The sequence below is a fragment of the Brachyistius frenatus genome, unplaced genomic scaffold (genome assembly GCF_029030835.1).
Source record: "Brachyistius frenatus isolate BFR_SWC_R1_liver_20210118 unplaced genomic scaffold, ASM2903083v1 Contig_13, whole genome shotgun sequence".
NCBI classification, from domain to species: domain Eukaryota; kingdom Metazoa; phylum Chordata; class Actinopteri; family Embiotocidae; genus Brachyistius; species Brachyistius frenatus.
Window position 1 is genome coordinate 3,261,897 of NW_027210612.1, and position 23,256 is coordinate 3,285,152.

Consider the following 23,256-nt stretch of genomic DNA (forward strand, 5'->3'; position numbering starts at 1 on the left):
TTAGGGCTCTCTGATAATTTAGCTTTTTTTTTTTTTTTTTTTTTTTATAATTCGACACTCTTCAGGCCTTTAAGTATTTCACTGAATCAATCAGAGTGCAAACATCATACTGAACTTCCCACAAGTCTAATACATAATAGTAGACAAGTATAGCCTACATTACTTTCTATCAAGCAATCACAAGTATGTGCTTCAAATAATAAATATTGTAGCAAATTTCTGGTCAATAACACAAAACCTGACCAGATTCTACTTATTTGAATGTCAGACACGAGACTAGAGATGTCTGAAATCATCAAATGAATAAATAGCATTAAGTCATTGCATAAAAGTACATGTGCTGCTGGCTAACTAAAATTATATAATAACCAAAGAAATAGCTGAATCACATGATTAAACACAGGATTCGAAATTGAACTAACAAACCTGCGTTTTATTATTTGGGTTGGTAAACAAACATATTGCTATGATTTGCCTTGTGTGTTTGTTTTATGTTTTGTTTTTAATTTTGGGATGTGTGGACGTTGGGGTGAGGGTGAGAAAGTCCGTAAAGGTGGATAAACAAAGAGTTTTAAAAAGAATAAAGAGGATAACAAGATGCAAGGTGGTCGGCATGCTTGTGACTGTACATAAAGCAGCACATAAAAGGGTAAAACAATAACAATAAAAGCACTAATTAATGTTCACAAGCATCACATCATTGATCCTAGAATCTGACACAGGATTTAGCAATAAGTTAAACCTTGATTGAAACTGCAATAAAGCATCACTTTTTTGCATAAACAGCTGACCATAAGCTGAAGTTACTCAGTAAAGAAAATTCTAATATTTTAATGAGTACTTTTGTTTATCTAATACACAAAATGGCACTTCAACTTATTTTACCTGACTGTGACTCTTTCCCCTCCATCCTCAGTTATTATTTCAATCATTTTTCTTTCATGATAAAGCTGAACATTTGTTCATGAAATAGAACAGCAAACCCATGAGTGCACTATTATTACACTGTAATTTAATAGACTACAGATATTACTTCTATAAATCAACAATATTATTAATGTCATAATCAGCCAATGGTTTCGGTGTCTAGGAGCAACAGCAGATCTCTTTTAAATCCCCAGTGTTAAATGAACCCCGCCCATTCCTGTTCTCACTGAAATGGAGTCAGCATCACAGATCCTCAGCGACAGATCAAGCCCATATAAAAGAGGTCCTCCACTTCCGTCACAACAGATGAAAAGACCCAGCTGAGCCAGCACTATCTGAAATACAAGGGTATTTCATGAAATGTCTTCCAGGGGATCTAACAGCGAGTTTTTAGTCTTAAAGGTTGGTGGAAGAAGAATTATTTTTCTCAAAGAATGTATATGTTTTTAAAACGGTCTAAAGTTCCCTTTCTTTTTATTATTGTTTTTTGTCTTCTTTTTTTCCTAAAGAAATATTTCTTGCAAATTTTCTCTGTTGGTTTCTATTTTCTCACGGACAAAGAGGGAAGAGGCACAGATTTCTTTCAACAATCTCTTCCAGTGAACACAATGAAAAGATCTAATTCTCTGATGCCGTGTCCTTGAAAGGATGCAATTAATAGACTGCTGGCAAGCAAAGCTTCCAAACCTCCTGACAGAGCACTGTTCAGACAGTATCATCTCCACCACAGCTCGTCCTGATGGATTGTGTTAACTTCGCCGGCGGAAATGAGACTTTGCCTGACAGGCACCCTTTCACCGTGCAGGCCTCTGTGCCTCTGACGATCCTGGTGGGTATCCTCATCCTGCTAACTGTGTTTGGCAACATTATGGTAGTAATTGCTGTGATCACTAGCCGAGCCCTGAGAGCCCCCCAGAACTTGTTTTTAGTCTCTCTGGCGTGTGCAGACATCCTTGTTGCCACCTTAGTGATGCCATTCTCTTTAGCTAATGAACTCATGGGATACTGGTACTTTGGGAAAGTGTGGTGTGAAATCTACCTGGCTTTGGATGTGCTCTTCTGCACTTCATCCATTGTTCACCTGTGCGCAATAAGCCTGGACAGATACTGGTCTGTCACTCAAGCCATTGAATACAACCTGAGAAGGACACCACGCAGGATTAAATGCACAGTCTGCTTAGTTTGGGTACTGGCGGCCATCATTTCATTCCCTCCACTCATCACAATGAAAAAGGACGAGGGTAAAAAGGACAGCCCTGACTGTGAAATTAACAAGGAGAAGTGGTACATCATATTCTCCAGCACTGCCTCCTTCTTTGCACCCTGTGTCATTATGATTATGGTGTATGTGAGAATCTACCAGATTGCCAAGAAAAGAACCAGAGCCCCTCCGGGAGAAAGGCAAAGAGAAAATGGCGACACAGAAGACCCAAAGTTTGGTTTGGACCCCCTTAAGAGAAAAGAGGGAACGGAGGAGACAAGAGGGGACAATAAAGAGGACAATAGGCTTGATGTGGAGGAAGACCCCTCCACGTCTGATGGGAATGAAACCACATGTTCCCTGAAGAGGAAGAGGGATACGAGAACAACCAAAGTGACTCAGGTGAAACCTGGAGAAACCTCCCTGAAGCCAGAGGCTCAGTCCTGTGTGAAAGTGAACAGGTGGAGAGGAAGGCAGTACAGAGAGCGGCGCTTCACGTTTGTTCTGGCTGTGGTCATGGGAGTGTTTGTTCTCTGCTGGTTCCCCTTTTTTTTCACCTACACACTGATTGCTGTGTGCGACTCCTGCTGCGTCCCAGAGATTTTGTTCAAAATATTCTTTTGGTTCAGTTACTGCAACAGCTCCCTAAATCCTGTTATATACACTATATTCAATAACGACTTCAGGAAGTCTTTTAAAAAGATCCTTTGTAAAAGGGACAGAAGAGGTGCATAAATAATTATATTACATATACATCAAACACAAAAGCGTCTACATTTATGCTCCTATCTTTGAATATTATTTAGTAGATATCAGAAGATATTTATTAAATATTAGTAAACATGTTAACTGTAGCATACTTTGCTTTTGTGTTTTAACATTTTATTGCCAGGAATTGTTTGTTTTGTAATATTAAATCTTAGAAAATTATCTAATGCGCAGTTTGTTTTACAACTTGAATTACACTGTGACAACCTGTGAGTTTAGACTTTAACAATGTACAATTGGGACGAAGAGAATGGCACATTTTTTACATGTCTGTGTTTGTTTTATGACAGCATTTAAACTTGTTAGTTAACTTTTTGGGAATGTAATTTTTCTGTTTTCATGCTTAAAAATTTGTGGCAGTGTGATAAAGACTGAATGGCAGAAAAATACTGAAACACATTCAGAAAAACTATGATAATCATGTAGACTCACATTACCGCATTATAAAATGGCTGGTCATGGCCGCATCAAATTGACAGTTCATACTGTAATGGAAGAAAATATTTAGTGAAAAACCACTTAAATGACAATAGTTAGTAAATAAGCATGGCCAGTAATTTCATAATGACTAAAGTGAGTGATGTGCTCACAGCCGCAACTATTCAGCAAGAGAAATGAAATATCAAAATGATGCTTATTATTTGGCAACTAAGCCCCTCTCCCCCCTTTCTCTGTAATTGGCATCAGAATAAAAAAAAAAAAAAAAAAGAGAGGATAACTGCAAATGGCAGAATGTAGTAAAATGAAAAAAAAAAAATGAAAAAAAAAACATGTCTTTGATGTGAAGACATGAGCCCATGACAGCAAACTATATCCAAAAATATGGTATCCCCATCCCACCCTGAATCTCTCATAACAAGCACAAGAACAAGACAATTATCCCAAAAGAAAATTACGCCTGGGAGGTACGGGTGCCACAACAATATCTAATGCAGTTTATCATGAATTATAGCTCTTCATATCAGGATATCATTAAATCCTCCCCTGGAGTCAAACAGAAGTCATGCAGCGACAGAAATATGAGTGGCTGCTGCAAATTACACTGTGAGCTTAATATCCACACTCGCTTATCAATGTGTGGTGTTCTTATCCGTTATCCAGACTCTTCTCCTTTTTTAGCCCACTCTTCACAGCAGTAAAACCTCTCTTTACATCAACTTTTCTTTCTAAATATACTTTCTGGTCGGTATCAGTCTGTGAACCTGATGTAGAGTAAATTCAGCTTCCATAATTGCGTTAACTTAGCAAACATTTCCAACAACCACCTCTCATGTTTAACAAGGGAATAGCAGAGGGATTCCCATGACTTGCTCTCTGGGACTCTGGTGTTTTGAGATTCCTGTGGTAGACATGGTTGGGTTCAACCATGTCTCAGTCCTAAAATACATCATGTATTACTCACCACAAATGGCAAACCATAAACCTGACAATTGTTGATGGAGTTCCCACGGACAATCTGACAGGAGAAACAGAGAAAAATTGTATTTGAGGTTTTGTGGTAACGAGAAATCAAGCAAGATATATCTATTTTCACAAGGTTGTGTAATCACTGTTTGGCTTTGACAGATTTCTGATTTCCCTGCAATGACAGTATTTATGAGAAGTGGTGATTAGAAAAAAAAATAGATTTTTAAAGCTTTTGGGACATTATAACAGGAGAATCTGCTTGTACTAATACCAGGCAATTATCATTAGGCTATATCTTGTGTCATAAAATATCTTCGAGACAAATATTTGTGCCTGGATCTGATCCATTGCACATCAGTGTGTCTTGAGAGATTAAACTGCAGTGATTGCCATCTGATTGCATCCTTTAATTAAAATGACAATTCTCCTGGAGTCCGCCGCTATGTTCGAGCAGCTGGTTGCATAAATTAAAATTTTTAAAGCACATGCTCACAAAGCAGTAAAGAGATTAAATGCCAAAATGCCCATTACATTGCTTTCACAAAGAGATTAATGAAAGTGTAGACATAATACAAATTTATCAAAAGTTGACTTTGCAACATCTTATGGTTAGTTAGTAAAATGTGAACCACAAAAATACTGACATATTGATGCTTTCAAATATATAATATTTCTATGCCCCACTTCACATTAGTTTGATTTATGACTGGTTACAAACTATAAACACTTGCTAATCTCGGGGTATGTACACACAAGTCTATTTTCGCAGTCTGCTGAGACCATGATTTATTTCCCCCTCTAAAGGCCATGGACCATCACAATTTACGCTTATGACACCACAGCTTATAAAACTATCCTTTACAAGCTGCTTCTGGCAGGAGTTCCCACAACTTTCACACAGCTCCCCAGTCAAACTGCTTCATTTTCAGATTTTAATGTCCTCCGCCTACAACTCAATAATTGCTCCTTAAAGATGCCAGTCATGCATCTCGCAGGGGGAGCCAGAGGACGGCCGGCATCCAATGCAAACTGAGATTACCAAAACAGGACTGCAGAGAGTTAGACAGAGGCATATAGACCAAACTAACAAGTTTAAATCATAGGTAGTGATGAATAGAGTGTTTTTAATTGAATGCTGGGTCATTCATTATGGATTGGGCACAATGCATCACGCACACTGGGGCATATAATACTTCCTCCCCCCTGAATTGATAACGATGCAACATAATCAAATTAGATTCTGAGGGATGGAAGCAGCAGGAGGATCCCGTTTAATTTGCGTCTGTTACTTTCTCTACGCCTTCTGCTCACCACTGCATCTAAAATGAAAGTTATCTATCTCGAAGATGGTTGCATGTTTGCAAGAAATATAAATCTTGAGACGGCCAACAATATCAGTACAAAAACTGAAAATATGGATATTTCCTTAGTGATTTGACGAGCCAATGTTTTCTGGCTGATAAGAGTCGAGCAATTAGAGGCCACTTTTGATCTCCAGAAGACAACCCGAGGGAAAAGAGGACCTCACTGGGAATTAAGAGAGTCAAAGTGCATGGATGATTTGGAATTTACTAAATAATTCAAATGTATCATCAAATGGAAGTTCCTTCTCTTGTACAGGCGAGTAAAGACTGTAGTCTTTACTCATTAATGCTTTAATTTAATCAGATTTACCTCCTCTGTGTTTACAACAGAAAATTACCGTTAAATTATTCATCAAAACAATCATCAAATTCAATTAACAGGAGTGTATTTCACGATGCTGAATGTATCCCATTCAAACAAAATTTATTTCAATTTATGCTGTTTGAAAGAGAAACTTATAAAACGTGTCATTCCAATATGAAGTAGTTCCTACATCTATACAAGGTAAAAACATGCGGTATGGAAGCTTCAAACGTGTCGGTCTCCTATTCATATCAAAACCCATTATTCTCTATCTAATGGTTCTATAAGAATGTTATTCAGTGAATGTAAGCCAGTTATTCCACTTTAAGGCATTTAGGACTGGTGTTTTTTGGTCTGACTACCTGTCTTCCTTCATTTGGGGCATATTAAAATTAGTCTGTGACCTTGTATTTTGTAAACAACAAAATGTGCTTGACAGGAAACTTTGAACTCCTTTGACCTTCTTGTAGCAACATGTGCCTTTGGGCACAAGTACTGTATGTGTGAGAGGGCAGAAGAGAGGTGGAAATTGGTTGAAAAGGTTAACGACTGAGCTGTTAGGAGTTGTCCCAAAATATGGGTCTTGTTCATTTATTCATGACCTTAAAAATCTGTCACAATAAATTCAAATATCATATTCAGAGTTTGGAAACAAGTTTGTTTCTTCTTGCTCATCATCTTCAAAAGCAGAGAGACTCTGCCTACTGTACAAATAAGTACCATCACAATCTACAGCTACAGCTTTCTGTACTCTGCTGCGAAGCCTCATTGATACTAAATTAAACTGTGGCAAATCTCACGCTCCAGACACTGTAAATATCCCTTTGAATTGATCTAGTTCCAGTCTGTCCTTTTCTCCTCCTCACACTTCTGCCACACCTGGATGATGTTCAGCATCACACGAACACATACTGTCTCACGTACATATAAAAACATGCAAAGTAAACACCAACTCCTTATCAAGCTTACTATCATAGTACTTTATCTATTCTCATCAGCCATCTGTTGTGGACAATTCATCCCTCAGTATGCTGTCAGACATTACACACCTTCAAACTGACAACACAAGCTGTATAGTGACGTCCCTACCGGCTCTGACATGTACTGCATTGGTGCCTGTTTTTGTGCCTGGCTCATTTCAAAAGCCTCTCAACACAAGGTAAACCCACTGACGACAGTCGTGGAATCATAAATCACAACATCGGATTATTAGAAGTGAAAATGTGACATGAGGGCATTTGCGGTTATTATTTCCAATTAAAATAATCCCTACAGGTGAAAGCAACATTTCCAAATGACTTTCTACATATTTGCAGTTTTCCGGGCACGATCATATGTTAAAAACTAGTTTTAGAAATGAAGGGCAAATTGAGCAACAGTAACACTCTCTTGCACTTAAGAAAATGCATTATCCTCGAGGTTAAATAACATTCTAAAATTGCTATTTCAATTTGAATTTTATCAGTATACTTATACTTTTTGTATTTAACAGGGTGGACAATATGGCTCTTAAATAATACCTGATATTTCAGGGTATGTCTGCAATATGACAAAGGACTGAAATATTTGATTAATTATTTAATGAATTGCCTCAATTCTTTAAAAAAAATTTTTTTTTTTTTTTTTTTAAATAAATCTATGTCTGCATAGACAAAGCAGTTTGCCATCAAATATACAGAAAACAAATAAATAAAAATGTTTCATTTCTCCAGTTTGTAAAAAAAACAAAAACAATAGTTGACTGACATTCAGATTCTGTATGAAATATAGAGCCACTTTAAGCAGGGCTTGTTGTTTCTGTGCGCAAGGTACGCCATACCGTTGTGATGTCATAACGTCCACAAATCGGAATAATTTCACGTTTATTTTATGCCATTTAAAATGGTACCGATATCATCGTAAGCGATCAAATATGGCCTAATAATATGTCCCTAATATTTAATAGATTTGTTTTGTAATTCAGGCAGAGCATTGTAGGGTAGAGCGCAGATATACAAGACTAGTAGTGGTCGTGCTCAGCAAACACTATCCTGTGACCAAATTCCAAACAAGAAGAGTAGTGGGTGCAGTTGTTTAAACAGTCAAAAACTAATTTTTTTGGGGGGGATAGTTTTATGACAATTAAAAACCATCCCATCCATCCATCATCCTCCGTTTATCCAGGATCGGATGGTCGCGGTGGCAGCAGGCAAGCTGGCTCAGACTTCTCCTCTCCCCCGCAACATTTTCCAGCTCATCCTGGGGGATCCCGAGGCGGTCCCAGGCCACCTGGGAGAGATCATCCCTCCAGCTTGTTCTGGGTCTTCCCCGGTGTCTCCTGCCAGTTGGGCGTGCCCGGAAAACCTCCAATGGGAGGCGCCGACGACGCAGCCTGATCAGATGCCAGAAGCACCTCAGCTGACTCCTTTCGACTCGAAGGAGTAGCGCCTCAACTCCAAGTTCACTCCCGATGTCCGAGTTCCTTACCCGATCTCTAAGGCTGAGCCCGGCCACCCTACGGAGGAAACTCATTTCCGCCGTTTGAAGCCTCGCTCTTTCGGTCACGACCCAGAGCTCGTGACCATAGGTGAGGGTCGGAACGTAGATCGACCGGTAAATAATAAAAATTAAAAAAAAAACAACAACATCCTACTACACAAATAAGTCAGTGATGCCATGTGAAATGTGGCTCTAGATGAGTGTGTTGTGACTTTTTTTTACCTTTGCTGGACGTCGTCTTCTGTGGCGATTTTCCAGGTGACCTGCGTTGATGGATTTCCCTCCTTTCAAGCTTTAGAAATGTTGAAAGTACACTAAGGATCTTTTGGATCCCCGAAAAGGTAAGAAGAAAAAAAAAAAAGTTGTGACAAAGTATCTTCATCTTTTGCAGAGAGCAAACGGCAGGAATGAAACTGTTTATTCATCAGGAAGCCGTGAGTGCTCGTCACATTCTGTCACGTTAACAGTCATTGTAAACGCAAACAACACTACTTGTCGAAACCCCTTTGTCCAGTGTTGCCACGTATCGCCACCCTCACCCACTTTGATGGCTTAAACACAGCATTAGGTGACAGAAACACTCACTCAGTGGTTAACTGCCCTTTTGTTGACTTTTCCCATTTAACTTTGGCATCTTAAAGAACATGTCCAGCACACCTCTGTCCAAGTAAAATGCCTTAAAGCATCTTCATGGCTTTCTCAAATTCATTGCAACAGAATGTTTCAGTCTCTGTAGGCATCGGAGGACAGTTTGACCAACGGCACCACCAGTCACTGTTTGCTGGCAGCAGCTCAGATTCTGGATGCTCAGCTCAGTTAGCCTGTAGTTCTTCCAGCCACCAACTATGTCACTGCAAATGACAGCACTGGTGCTGGAAGAACAACATATTTGGCAGCTTCTTCCCAGAGATGCCATCAACGACGATTGGACTTGGACATAAAAAGGATACCTTTTCCTTTTTGAGGTCTCAAGTTTTAGCAATGTAAAGTGACGATTACAGAAAGCAGTTGCTGAATTTGGATTTTATTCATTTGCACTGCAGCTCTCATCCATAGAGATTCATGTTTATTTGTATACGGTGTCTACTATATTCATAAATACTTATCTTACACTTGTTTTTCTCTTGTCCAGCTTCCAGTCAAATCCAATGTTTTGGACCCTCCACGAGGTGGCTGCTCTCCTTGATGACACCGATGGACCACAAATCATGTGGGCATGTCTACCACAAACATCTTACCAGGTAAAGGGGGAGGCGAAAAAGAATTGAGCAACACTCTGGGTAGGTGCATCAGGCACAGGACACAGTTTGAATGGTTGAGTTTGTTGTTGTAAAGTGTTTTCCCATGACTGGTGACCTCTTTCTCTATGGGTTTTCCCAATATGTGGCTGATTACAAGAGTATAGGGAAGTTCTGAGTGGAAGGCTGTGTGCCTTGTATTTGTGCCGCTGGCTAATATTGGTCACTCTCTAATGGTGGAGTTTATTATGCCATTGGGGGTTTACTTTATTACCAGTTCCCAGTGTGGCTGATGCGCAGGATGTGAATTGAAGACCAAACCTCTGATTATCTGTAAAGATTATCTGTGGTGATCAGTGACAGACTTGCAGGTGCTAATATCAGGTTTAATGGCTAAAAGGGGATTTCCTTCATTTTGGCTTTGGTCAGTATTTTATATTTTCTATCCTGTGAATTTTACAAATAACCATCATATTTTTGCTCCTTGATTTTGGCAGATATTTTCCCTTTGTACATGTCAGAGTTTCTTTGAGGTCTTCTTTTAGAACTCAGCAGGTCCTCCTGCTTTAGATCTTACGCCTTGATAATATCACAGGATGCATTTCTTTGATTACTGCTCTGGATGATGTTCACTGCTTATGTAAACTGCAAATTCAGTCTTTTTTTTTCCTTTTTTTGCAAAGGCAGTTGCTCACTGCTCTTGTGAGAATGTCGGTTTTTAATGTTTTTATTTTTTTATTTTCATAATATCTGCATATCATTCATCTGATTCCATGTTGGCTCTAAATACGGCACTCGGTGTCAAACACATGGCAAAATAGCTTCACGTAGCAATGGAGGAGTATAATAACACTGTACAATGCATTCATTGTGGAACATCTGCCATCTGGTGAGGGCATTTTTATAATGAGAACTGGGAGTGGAACACAACATTCATAACACTAAACTAAATGAATGCCAATATTGCCTCTGTCATAAATTGTGACGACGCTACATGAAAATCAAAACAGCTTATTTTAACATGCTGTAATGTTCTTTAGGATATCACCTGTTCAAAATACCTCATCGTTTATGTTTTCATACATATTTATTTCGCTGTTATTGAGCACCCTAGATGTATACGTTGTTGACAGAATCAGCATCACTGGCATTTTGTCATATTGCGTTAATACCACACTGGATAGTGCTGAACAGAATACCCATGAGTGGTTTGGTTATGAGAATGTACATGTTTTGTCTCTCAAATATTCAAAATCACTTCTAACTTAAAGTATTTGTAGCTTCAGTTCTATAATGAATGGTATACTAAGGACCTGAACCGTGGTAAATTTTGTAGTGCTTGTTGGACTTCTTTGTCTGCTCTGAATCATCTGTCTTTCTGGTTTAATCAATATCTTGTTAAATCCCAGGTGTTCCCACGTGCTGTGTGACAAATGGCCTGTTTTGTCCACTTCTAAAACTAAACAGAATTTAAAATGATTCTTTGGCTTCACAATATGTTTCTCTTTTAAACGGTCTACATGTGATTCGTAATCAACTGGTCTCTCATTTCTGTGCCAAAAAATACATGCTATTGAAAACAAACAGCTTTCACAAAATGAAAATAATAGTTATGGCAAACCTCGGCACAGCACTCAAGGGAATTCATTTTTGGTTAGTAGGTATCTTTTTGCAAACTTTTCTTGTCTTAACTCAAGTAATTTATATCTGCTATGAAATGATCCACTAAGCTCAATATATTGCTTGTAAACGGTAGCTGCCAGGAAGGAGAACACACCCCGGAATAATAAGCCCCCTCAATTGTAGAAATAATTACATTTTGCCAGAATAATCGGTCACACTAATCTTCATGGTAGCAAACATAATTTAATTTGCCATTCTCAAATTTGGACTTGCCCGTTTAAGAAATGTGAACAATTACGTGTTTTCCAGTAACATGTCCGAACACAGCACATTGCTAGTCACTGGTGCAACTGTCAGTTTAAAGAAGTCAGTTTAAAAAAAAAAAAAAGAAGAAAGCATTCATTTAATTGTACACGGCTGGGAACGTTTAGACACTTACACGTGGATCAATACAGGACACACTGCAGGAGTGTAGAAAGTGCAACGATATAGGATATGCCTATTGACCGCAATGGGCTTCAAATTGTATTTATATATGTAATTCTCACACATTTGTGTCAACATTTATGAAACTGAAACGTTTGTTATGGGCTCAGTGCAATACAGGACAGACGTCATAGACAATACGGTAGATGCAACATACAACAAAAACGCAGAGAAAAGTATTTAACTGATACGAACACCGCGCAGTCTGCTTCAGGAAAAGCGTGGGCGCTCTTACATCAGCAACAACATATGTAAACGTTACATTAAACAATTGACTTGTAGTAGCTCATGAACTCCAGGCAGTGCTGTGCAGAGGCCAGAGAGATGTAGGGTAACGTGCGGCCGTGATTGTTCATGCGGTGGTTGCTGGCCTGTGGTGTTGTCTGGTGGTGAGGGTCAAGTTGGCCCCGGGTTCCTGACAAGCTTGGGGGTTTAGAAGCTGTTGCAGCACTGGTACCAGGAGGGTGGAGATGCTGTGACTTGGGTGGATGCTGAGGGTCTTTGTGTGTGTGTGTGTGTGTGTGTGTGTGTGTGTGTGTGTGTGCGTTTGAGATTGAGTGTTATTATTTGTACTTTTTAAAAGCCAGATCATTGCTAAGTGTGCTGTTACATAGTTTGGACAGGGCTGAGACGCTGCGTGCTCTACGTACTCTAACTCTACACTGCATATTCAAGCAACAGAGCTGGATGAGCTGCGACTGCCATCTACAGACAGCTGCTCGGAACCGATGTAAATCACGAGGGTCGAACTGCCGCGTAAAAAAAAAAAAAAAAACGTTCGCCTTTAGGTTTCTTTGGGTCGCCTGATGTGATATTTTCGCAAATATAAGCAGTCGTGTTTATTTGAGGGTGGTGAGAAAGCGTGCCTCGTGTGCGCGGGCACGCGACAGACACAAGCTCAGTGACGTGCCTCGCGCGTTCTCCTTTCTGAGCCAATCACATTTTAGATAAACACAATATTGCGCCATTGTTATTGTGGTCGTCGGAGCGCCAGCTGTTTACCGACTTGTCGCCACCATTTCGCTGATATTTGTGCCTCTGAAACGGTGGACCCGCAGAATTATACCACAGCCATGTCGCTCCCAAAGGACACTTCATCTGACGAGAGTTTGCAAGGTAAAGTATCCACGACAAAAAAAAAACCAACAACAACAAAAAAACAGCCTCCACAGCTGTGCGGACGCTGGCGCTCGCCGATAGTTAACAAAACATCAGGTTACCTCGTTTTTTAATTAAAAAAAAAAAAAAAAAAAAAATTTATACAGCTAACCAACTATTAAAGCTCAAGCGTTCCTACATTTGATTTGGCAGTCTTGAGTTATTTAGATGTAACGAGGCTTATTTGCAGTGTTGCAGAATCAAAACGCCTTAAAGCCAAGTCGGACAGTCCGTGTCTTGTTTATTGTTGTACTATGCGTTTAGCCTGCGCGGCAGCCCAATACAGGCCAGTGATGCCTTGTTTGCTGACCCACCAGGTTCCATGTACAAAGACTCTGTGCATTTGATTTAAGGTTCCTGGGTGGAGCTGCATTTCAGTGGGACTGGCTTTCAAAGTACCAGTCATCACGGCAGCCAGGAGCAAATCCCCACGTCCTGCCAGGAGGGTGACGTGGAGAAAATGCTGCGAGAAGCACAGCACGAGTCGGGCAGAACCAGCTCCACAGGAAGCTCTCAGTGCAACAGGTTTGTGAGAAAAGGGGAAGGACAGTTCATGTTTTCCTCTATTTTTTTGTTGCGCGATACAGATCGTCAAGAAGTGGACTTGAGTCTGGAGTGAGGAAAGTTTCTCTTATGTGTTGTCTTTTCCACAACAGCCCACTCAGATCACAGACCCCACTTCTTCTGTGGAGAGGATCAGAGGGAAACAGCTCACAGGTACACATGTTGGCACCACTGACCTATATCCAAATCTGTTTACACAAGTATTCATTATATAGGCTGTGTTTTAACAACAGACTTTTTTTTTTTTTTTTTTTTTTTTGACATGTCAGCAGGCAGGGCACAGGTGTGTTCATGATGGCGAGGTTCCACTTAGGGGAGGTGCTTTTGTACATGCTGGTTCACTGTCATGAGTTACTGGGATACTTACTGGAACTGAGTCATCATTAATACATTTATTTCTGCTTGTGCTTGTCCTGCTGTGACATGTCAAAATGTCTGCTATGACAATGGTCTGATGCGATAAAGCACAAAGTGGACGCTGAATGTGTTATGACAGCACTTGCCAAACTGCAATTTATGTTTTAGTCTGACGAAGACTGCCAAGAGAGAAGACGGGAGGTAGAGAACCTGATGAAGAAAAATGCTGACTGGATCTGGGACTGGTCTAGTCGACCCGAGAACAACCCACCAAAGTATGTAGACATCACTAGTTTAGTAACTCTTGTTATTTGCTCATTTCAGTGGTTTCATGTCGGTCAACATCATTATTTGAACGTTTCAGACCAGACACAAATGTGCAGTTATATAATTATAAGGCAAATCATTTATGACCGTGAACCAGCGCAATTCGAAGGCACGCTACCAGCAAGAATAATGGCAGTAATTACAAAGATTATAGATGTAACTGGAAAAGGAAATTGTTAACTGTGTTGTGCTAATCTATATTAGCCTCAGTATATTTATTTTATGCAATGATTTGTAATTACGACTCATAGAATTCAAGATGATGCCTGTGTGAGCAAAGGTGCTGGCATGACATTAAACTGGCACTCATTGATTTTAATGTATTCATGACAATGAAAAATTAATGTGTTCCTCTGTAGGGAGTTCCTGCTGAAGTACCCTAAGCGCTCGACCTCTCTCAGCATCAGGAACACCAGCGTTATGAAGAAGGGAGGCGTTCTCTCTGCTGACTTTCTGAAGCTTTTCCTTCCCTCATTAATCATTTCTCACATACTGGCTGTTGGCTTAGGGTAAGCAACATGATTTAATCTATAACTCTGGCAATAGAGCAGTGTCTTAAAAAAAAAAACCAAAAGCACTTAACAGGAACCTGTGACGGCAGCTGGAGTCGAATCTTTACAGAAAGAATTTCTTACCATGATTACGACGGCGCTTCATTTTCACACAAGTCAGAATTTATTTCTTGTATCACCGTAGCTCCATTTGCAGTATCGCCAAGAATTCAAACAATAATATATTATAAAACATACGGTTCATTTATTCTTTTTTCCACATTAATAATGGAATGATTTGATGCAACGACTGAAAAGTTACAAAACACTTTTTTTCAAGTAATCATACAAGAAAATACAGACCCCTGTTTTTGTACCGTTTGATTCATCACTGTTGCAAATAGATACTTAATTGGACTTGTACAACATGGAAAAACGTAGTGGTGTCTAGTTTTTGTTTTGATGTTGGGTCATAGATGAAGGGTTTTATTTACATTTATAATGTGCCATCGTTAAGCCTCGTGCGCACCTCCATTAATCTCTTACTTTCGTAGAATAGAAAAAAAACAAAAACGGCATTATCTCAAAACAAAAAGAAGATTTAGTATACCGTGCCGTGATAAATAACGGGAGTTCGCAGCTCATGTAGCGTCCTTGTTTTCAGTGTTGTTGATGTCCCAACTATATAGTCTTAAAACTTCTGAGGATATAACATGCTTTTCAAAGCATTTCTGTTTAGAACCAGTAATAATGTTTCTGTTGAGCAGTACTCCTGCACAATGTCTTATTAGTTCAACAAAGGCAATTCAAAAAAAACATTAAGGCATTTATAGTTTTCTTAGTGACAAAGTTACGGGGGATAAATTACAGGCATCTCGTTTCTCTGTGTATTTTTCACCTGTTCTTGGGAGAATTGTGAAATTTTCAGCACAATCTTATCTGACATGTTTGTTTCTCTCCTTTTAGGATATATATTGGGAAGCGCCTAACCTCCCATAACACCTACTAAATATGATGGCGGTGTGTTGCGACACCTTGTCACCTCCATAGGAAAAAAAACCAACATCTTAGCATGCATTTAAAATGGGACCTTCTGAAGAACAAGGGAGATGCGGCCACGTCACTCGGTCCAATGTGATTTGAGTACCCCACATCACCCACACCATCGTGGAGAGCTGAGGATCGGTCATTGCTGTTTTGTGGTGTACACCGCTGAACACAAAGTGACCAATCCGCTGCCTCTTGCTGTCGTCCCCCTACCGGAGATGACCGTTTCGCTGCTTCCCGCTTCTTAAATCTGCACGTTAGGGAAACGAAATGTATCGTACGTCACTGCCGTTTCCTTTTACTGATTGAATTGAAATCAGATTGAAAATAATGTAGTCTACATTTTTTTAAAAAAAAATTTTTTTAGATCAGTTGTGGAAGCAGGGAATTATTTTGACTCGACTGTTTTTTTTTGTTGTTGTTGTTGTTTGCGCAAGGCCTCGTTAGCCTCGTATTTAGGTAACGGAACCCATTACTGATTGCTCAGCTGTGCATGGGGTGGATTGTAAGAAAATCAAATGTTAGCTCATATGGCACAAAAACGGTCCATTTTGTTCATCCTAAACAAAATAAAACATTGTAAACACGCGCATGGCTCTCATGGATTTACAAACCAAAAAAACGTGGTACCGAAGGAGAGGAAAAACATGCAGATGAACACAATTAAAATTTTATTGAACTTTGGTCAAAATAATAAACAAGTGAATACATTGCCACCATGTTAGCAATCAATGGACAAAGACAATGCATTATTATGTGTTTGTTTTAATGTCATCAGTATATGTTTTGTGTAGTCAACCTTCATTTCTGCATTCACAACTACAGAGATAAGATCCACTTTTGCAAATTTGGGTGACATCCCTACTCCATGAATAAGGGCACATGTATGAGGCCTGTCTGAATTTCCTACTTATTACATGATTCGGAGGCACTATCACATAAACTGTACGGTCTGTGCAATGCTCCTCCTTTATGTGTTTTCATAGACAGCCACATATAGCAGCAGTATATGAGGACATAACTCTATAAAATAGGATTTACAAATAATGCACATGAGGTTTGTAAAACGTTTGGGGACATAACTTGTAGCTGTCACTGATAGAAGTAGGTATTAAGGCTGCAGATTCCCTTTGTCCTGGACCCTATCTTGTGCCATTTAGTTTCCAGCCTGCATCCTAAAACATGGTCAAAAACTAGAACTTAATCTCTTGACACAAACACATTATCGGTTGTCTCCAACAGTGGTTCTCAAACTCGTAGCCCCAAATAGTATTTCCTCAACAAGTTTGCTTGAGATCTGCTCAAAAGACAGTGGTGTGACTGGACATTTTTCCACCTCTCTACAACATAAAAACATGCAAAGCAATAAACATGTTTTAATACATACTTCTAAATTTAAAAACACATCTGTAGTTTTAGTTTCTTTTATTATGTGGATGACAAGGTGTAACTTGAGTAGATACAGTCAGTGAAATTATGTCACTGTATTGACTGGGGTAAAATAAGAGAAGGGATGGGAGGAAAAGAAACAAGTCCACTTTCCAAATTCATGGCCTTTTCCACCAGTAGTTTGGCCTGAATACATGGCCAATGGGGGAATGTTACAGTTAGGCTTATTGGCCATTCATCCGCGCGTCAGAGGGCCCAAAATCTTTGAAATGATGATACAACCTTGACAAGACGTCATTTTAAGGACTTCCAAGAGTTCTGTCGTTTAAATTGTGAAATGAAGGCTTAAAATGTCAACACAAACACCAACGTTCGAGAGTTTGACCTCTAGGGAGTGCCATTCCGTCAATTAGACCCAAATTGGGCTTTCTGGGTCAGGGGAGGGGGAGGGAGGAGGAGGAGGGGGGGAGGGGGGCATGTTGATTGCCCTGGTGCCAAAGGCAAAAACAACCTAAGCTCAGACTCAAAATAAAACAGGCCTATGGATCAACCTCCTGTGGCAAAAAAAAAAAAAAGTAGACACGTGCTTTCGAATTCTTCACCAGGAGGACAAAAGGCTGTTTCTTCTTATACAGATAGACAAGTAGTAGGCTTAACTACACAGGTACGGTAAAAGCCCTATCCTCTGGAGCCCCAAATCTTCTAGTTGATTTTGTCCTGGAAAATGTACAAGTTGTTGGTGGCTGCCACAGCTATCACGTTATCTTTGGGGTGCCAGGCAGTGTGGAGGATCTTCTTGTTGAAGTCCAGGCTGTCCACGCTGATCTCATCCTTCTTCCTCTTCCCACCGGTGGACACTTTACGCGGTTTGAGAGTGGCCCGTGGTTTGCTGCTCTCCCGGGACGCTTCCAGTGTGATGTCCCGCCTGGTGTTGCGGTCGAACATTCGGAAGAAGTTGTTGTAGGAGCCAGTCATGATGGCACTGACGGAGAAAGTCAAATTAAACCGTCTATCTCGACTTGCCATAAAATTGTCACCAGATGAGACTAAATATATGACCAACGGTGACTGCCAACTTTTTTTTGTGGTTTTGTTTGTTAACTATATACATTAGCCTTGTAGCTAGTGAAATGCTATCCGGCGCAAATGGTGGGACAATTACCTGTCGCTGCCATTCCAGCAGCACTCAAACTTGTCGAAGATGCAGTCGTTTTCATACAAGGAGCAGAGTTTACTGCGAAGGTATTCATGGACCTGAAACAAAACACATTATTTAACTCAAACACTCACTTAACAACAATGTTGTCGTCTATCTAAAGATCATTAACATGTCAAAGAGCTCATGCAGCCGAACACCAATACCTGCACATTAAGCCCTAATTTGTTTAACCTGTGTGAATTAGTAACTTGTTTTTTTTTTTTTAACGCATGTGCCCTTAGATTGCATGGCTAACTAGACGCCTGTGAGATGACAATTTTTGAGTCGCAAGGAGCTTGTTTGCCATTCGGGGATAGATTACATCCTCGTATGTTTGTGCATATGCATTTCAGTTTTATATCACCATTTAATTACTGGTTTTAAGCACAAACTTTGCACACAAATGCGAATACGTGAATTTAACCATGATAGAACTAATAATGGAAACGTAAAGCTTCAGGCTGCAGGTATTGTTGTATGCTTTGAGGAAAATGCTGACGTTTTAAAGCCTTGATCACGGAAGGAAAATGGTTTTCAGCTTCAGAATTACATCAAGCACGTTCTAATTTAAGATATCCCTTCGATCAGACGTTGCAATGCTCATTTTGTTCACACGTGGTGGTGGTTAACGCCAGCGATAGTCGAAGCAATGGGTGAGTATGTTTATGCACCTGATACGTCTCCACTGGCCTGTTCTCCATGTTGAGGTCCCAAACTTTGACGGAGAGGTAGTCACGTGTCATCATATAGCGTCCGCTGTGACTGAACTTCACGTCCGAGATGGAGGAGATGATCTCAGAGAAAAAGGATCGGCTGCTTGGATCCTCGGGCTCCTCAAAGACTTTTGGGGGTAGGAGAGAAAAAAAAAAAAGAAGGTAAATTCCTCACAATTCTTTCTAAAATCATTCTCAGACGTCACCTCATTGTGCTATAATAACTCCCAAACTTTTTCAGCAAGCGAAATAAAACATTCATCTTAAAACCAACCTAGAGAAACGGTTACTGAACTTGCATTTGTTGCACCTTTTATCAAAATTTCGACAAAGTAATATTCCACCGACTACTTGACTAAAACACTGCAGAACTACGGTACTTACACTTTGAGTGCCTGTCGCAGAGTGCCGCTGCTCGCATGTCACACAGGCGGATGGTGCCTTTGCTACTGCTGTACACGAATACATTGCATTGGTGTGGATGGCACTCAGCAGCTGTGATTACTTCTGTCAGTTCCTCCATGTTGGCGGGCTTGATGTCTACAATATCTGGGAACACACTGTTAAGGAACCGGCAGTTTTATGTCTCATGGCGACGCAATGCAAGGACTGTTGGGACGACAAGTCACATATCTGTGATCTACTTTCTGATTCAGGCAAAGGATACTAAAACTTCTGTCTGTGATTTCCAAGTGCCATAGATTTATTCTTAGGTCATCTGCAGAGAGGTAAGTTTCATGATCACTATTTACAGAAATGGAATTAATGTGATAGGTGTGCGCATTTGCAAAGATCCTCCGTGGGCTTGCTTCTACCATGAGATCCATTGGCATCAGTACTGGTACCTAAAACGAACAATATCGCCCGTTTAGATCAAATTTCAGAGACAATCATATAAAGAAATTAGGCCCGCCGGCGGTACGATCACACTTACCCGTAAAGAGGTGATTCTAAAGGGGTCTCTGAGTCGCCCGTCTTCATCTTTCAGGTTGTAACCTTCTGCTCGTTTATCTCGTTCACTTATTTTCCACAATTTGATAGTTTTATCTGCCAAGAGGTATACAAGTCGTCAAATTTAGAGGTGACGAACGGATCACGCCACGGTTTTAAATTGACACACGAACAAAATATTGAATTGGATTTTGAAGAAAAAAAAAAAAAATCTCTTACCATTTGTTGAAAGTAGAAAGTGAGCAGCATTTTGTTGGGGTAGCCATCTTATTTTATTAATTTTTTCCTCGATTTCTAAACTTTTCAAATAGTCAAATTCTGGCTCGTGACTCTGAAAAGTGCTATAGACGTTGTACTCCCCACGCAGGTGTGGACGATTCTTAGACTGCAAAAAAAAACAACAACACAAAACACAAGTGGCCATGTTTGTACATTTCAAATTCAGCACGTCACCTCTGACGTAACACTTCTCGTTTGAATGAATCTTTACCTCCTGTTCATGTTGAAATATCACTACTCGTCCTCCTTTGTCTCCAGTTGCAAGTAATTCTCCAGAATAGTTGAACTCGACTGTTGATATTATGTCAGCTGAAAAATGGAGACAAATCAGAGGGAATCAAGACTTTCTTTTTAAAAAAAATTATTATTATTATTATTTATAGCTCAGCTTTCACCGTGTTGAGGATGTCGGGCTTAAAAAAAAATAATTAAAAATTTAAAAAAAATAATAAATAAATCCAGCTACGCTTTACCAGCGCACGGAGCTTTATTAAGGCTTCGTGCACCGCCGACTAAATCAACCACGCGTCAAAAGTCTGCTCCCGTTTCACGTATGAATGAAAACAAGCATGATGTCACTCGACCAATTTATGGACGCAGCACATTGACGTCATGGACACGGTCGCTCCCCTTTAATAGGTTAGCCGCCACCTAGCATCCGGCTAGCTAGCGACAACACAGTAATTCGCAGGGGGGGAAAATGGGAACTTTCATTGATATATACTTACATATATATTTATATTGATATAAACCTCGCGCGTCCGCGTAATGTTCGCTACCGCGCATCTATTACGAGTAAACACACACACACACACACACACACGCCGAAGCTAACGTTAGCCACATTACCTTCCGCAACATCTTCATCTATCGCTCCTTTCACTTGAGAGAAACACCACTGAAAATCATTTCCTCCTGCAACTCCTGCAATAAAAACAAATCAAAGAAGAAGCGCAGCGTTTAGTCGGGGCGTCTGAACGACCACTTTTTTTTGTTGCGTGTGTGTGGACAACTTTAGCTCGCCGAGCGCTCGTCGTCGGCTCCAGGGCCATCACACACCAAACGGATCCTTTTCCCTCCTTTTATAAACGCAGCTTACCCGCCATTGCTTCATTTAGCAGCTCTTGTCGTTACGCGGCTTTCCCCCGATATCTAATCGACCAACGCGGCTCGCTCGGGGGGGCGGTGGAAGGGGGGGGGCCGGCGGGGGTGGATAGATAACATCCACAATCAGTGTAAGGACTTCGGGTCTGGATCTGTCAAGACCACGGAAATTATCCGAGATTTTTTTTTTTTTTTTTTTTTTTTTCCTCTTCCTCTCTCTCTCTCTCTCTCTCTCTCTCTCTCTCTCTCTCTCTCTTCCAAAATGGCGCACAGTACATGGAGAAATGACGTCATGCACGCATGCCACATCCTGGCTCCATCCGTCCTCTTGAGCATCGTATTATTTATTAAATGTGCATTTTCTTTTTCTTTTTTTTTTTCCCCCTTCCTGTGTTTTTCAATCGAGTCTAACTTTATTTTATTGAATTACGCGGCGGCATCTGCTTGTTAAGAGTCGATTCGGATGTCAATCCGATAAACAAATGGCTTTAAACATTTACACACCGCTCGTGTTGGTATTTAGAGTAAAAAAAAAATTAAAATAAATAAAATAAAATGAACAAAATCACATCTAAAAATATATATATATATATATGCAGCAAAAAAAACAAAACACAAAAAAACATTTATCTACTCTTGTGTTCGTGTGACAGATGTATTTGTTTAGGGTCATTCGCACAATATAAATGAATGCTAAACATTTTCTCAATTTACAAATTAAATAATTTGTGTTAAAACTTGTTTTTCATTTGGTCAGTTGTTATTGTTTGTAGATGGAAAGTGGCAATTTGGTAAACTGCAATTCAAAAATGTATGACAGGATGACGTAGTACCCCAGCTTGTATTGGATGGTCAGTCGGTGACATCTAGTGGCGAAAAGATAAAACTTCATTTAATTTTTGTTGGTTAAAGTCGGCTTCAGTATGTTTTGCCTTCAATGTCCTATACATACTTTTCGTTTTTTTATCTCTCAGACTAACAGTGCCTTTTTTTTTTTTTTTTTTTTTTATTTTTCTAATCCTCCATGACGTATTTTAAAATAAAAACAAGATCAGTTAGAATTTTTGGCATGAAAAAGGAACCATTTGCTGAAAAAAACACGAGTCTTCTAAAACAAACGTTGTTCTTCTAAATGTATTCCCCTATCTACCTGCCACAGAGATGTCTTCCATGTACAAAGAGTTATTACAAGAAGTGGTTAAAGAAAATCTGTTTAATATTTGTTTTGGCCACAAAAGTGAATTTCAGTGCAAAAGCAATCCTATCAATCTCAATAATTTACTGCAAATAGTTTTAAGAATGGAAACTATTATAAGACACATCTGTTATTCTTTTATATATGAATCAGTCTGACAGCCAAGCATTGTACTTGTATGCTGTAAACCATTTCCTGTTGTTTTCTTCAAATACTGGATTTAGAACAAACTTTCCAAATGTTCTGCTCAGAATCAGCTAAAAAGCAGCCTCTGTGTGTAATTGTTTTGTGAATGTACTCTCTGCAACGCGATGCAAAATATAGACACAGAAATAGATGCTGGAGTTGTGGTAGTTATTTTTATTTTTATACTTATTTTTCAGTAAATAGTACTCTCTGAAGGGCGGGAGTTACGGATTGCCCACAGGAGCTGATTTTGCATGAAAAAGTCACATTCCAAAGAATAAATTAAAAAAAGAAAAGATAAAACTCAAAAGTGTGAAGATATTTGGGCCAGATTATAATGGATAAAATAGACTAAGCAGATATGTTCTTTAAGTGCACCAGTTGATATAAACACACAATTTAAACATGAATTCTGCCGTAAAAAGAAATAAGGTCCTCTGTTGTTGCTCGAATCGTTTTACTTTATTATAAAGTGACACGTAAAAGAGGGGCATTAACAAA

The 23,256-nt window shown here is 39.6% G+C and overlaps 3 protein-coding genes across 3 annotated transcripts; 2 read left to right on the plus strand and 1 right to left on the minus strand.

Annotated features, from left to right (window-relative positions):
• The first annotated feature begins 1,666 nt into the window (after positions 1-1,666).
• LOC138617510 (alpha-2A adrenergic receptor-like) lies at positions 1,667-2,874 on the plus strand. Its single transcript, XM_069692585.1, has one exon. It carries the CDS (start codon positions 1,667-1,669, stop codon positions 2,861-2,863), a length of 1,197 nt encoding a protein of 398 aa, XP_069548686.1. The 3' UTR covers positions 2,864-2,874.
• A 9,859-nt stretch (positions 2,875-12,733) lies between these two features.
• LOC138617653 (BCL2/adenovirus E1B 19 kDa protein-interacting protein 3-like) lies at positions 12,734-16,332 on the plus strand. Its single transcript, XM_069692816.1, has 6 exons — positions 12,734-12,912; positions 13,308-13,479; positions 13,611-13,671; positions 14,044-14,150; positions 14,562-14,711; positions 15,660-16,332. The coding sequence occupies exons 1-6, from the start codon at positions 12,870-12,872 to the stop codon at positions 15,700-15,702; spliced, it is 576 nt and encodes a 191-aa protein (XP_069548917.1). The 5' UTR covers positions 12,734-12,869; the 3' UTR covers positions 15,703-16,332.
• An 818-nt stretch (positions 16,333-17,150) lies between these two features.
• LOC138617652 (serine/threonine-protein phosphatase 2A 55 kDa regulatory subunit B delta isoform) lies at positions 17,151-21,538 on the minus strand. The gene is made up of 10 exons (XM_069692815.1): positions 21,370-21,538; positions 21,120-21,194; positions 20,482-20,579; positions 20,211-20,376; positions 19,975-20,087; positions 19,708-19,885; positions 19,425-19,589; positions 18,999-19,168; positions 18,292-18,383; positions 17,151-18,111 (listed from the first exon to the last, which is right to left on the minus strand). The coding sequence occupies exons 1-10, from the start codon at positions 21,374-21,376 to the stop codon at positions 17,832-17,834; spliced, it is 1,344 nt and encodes a 447-aa protein (XP_069548916.1). The 5' UTR covers positions 21,377-21,538; the 3' UTR covers positions 17,151-17,831.
• Positions 21,539-23,256: the final 1,718 nt, after the last annotated feature.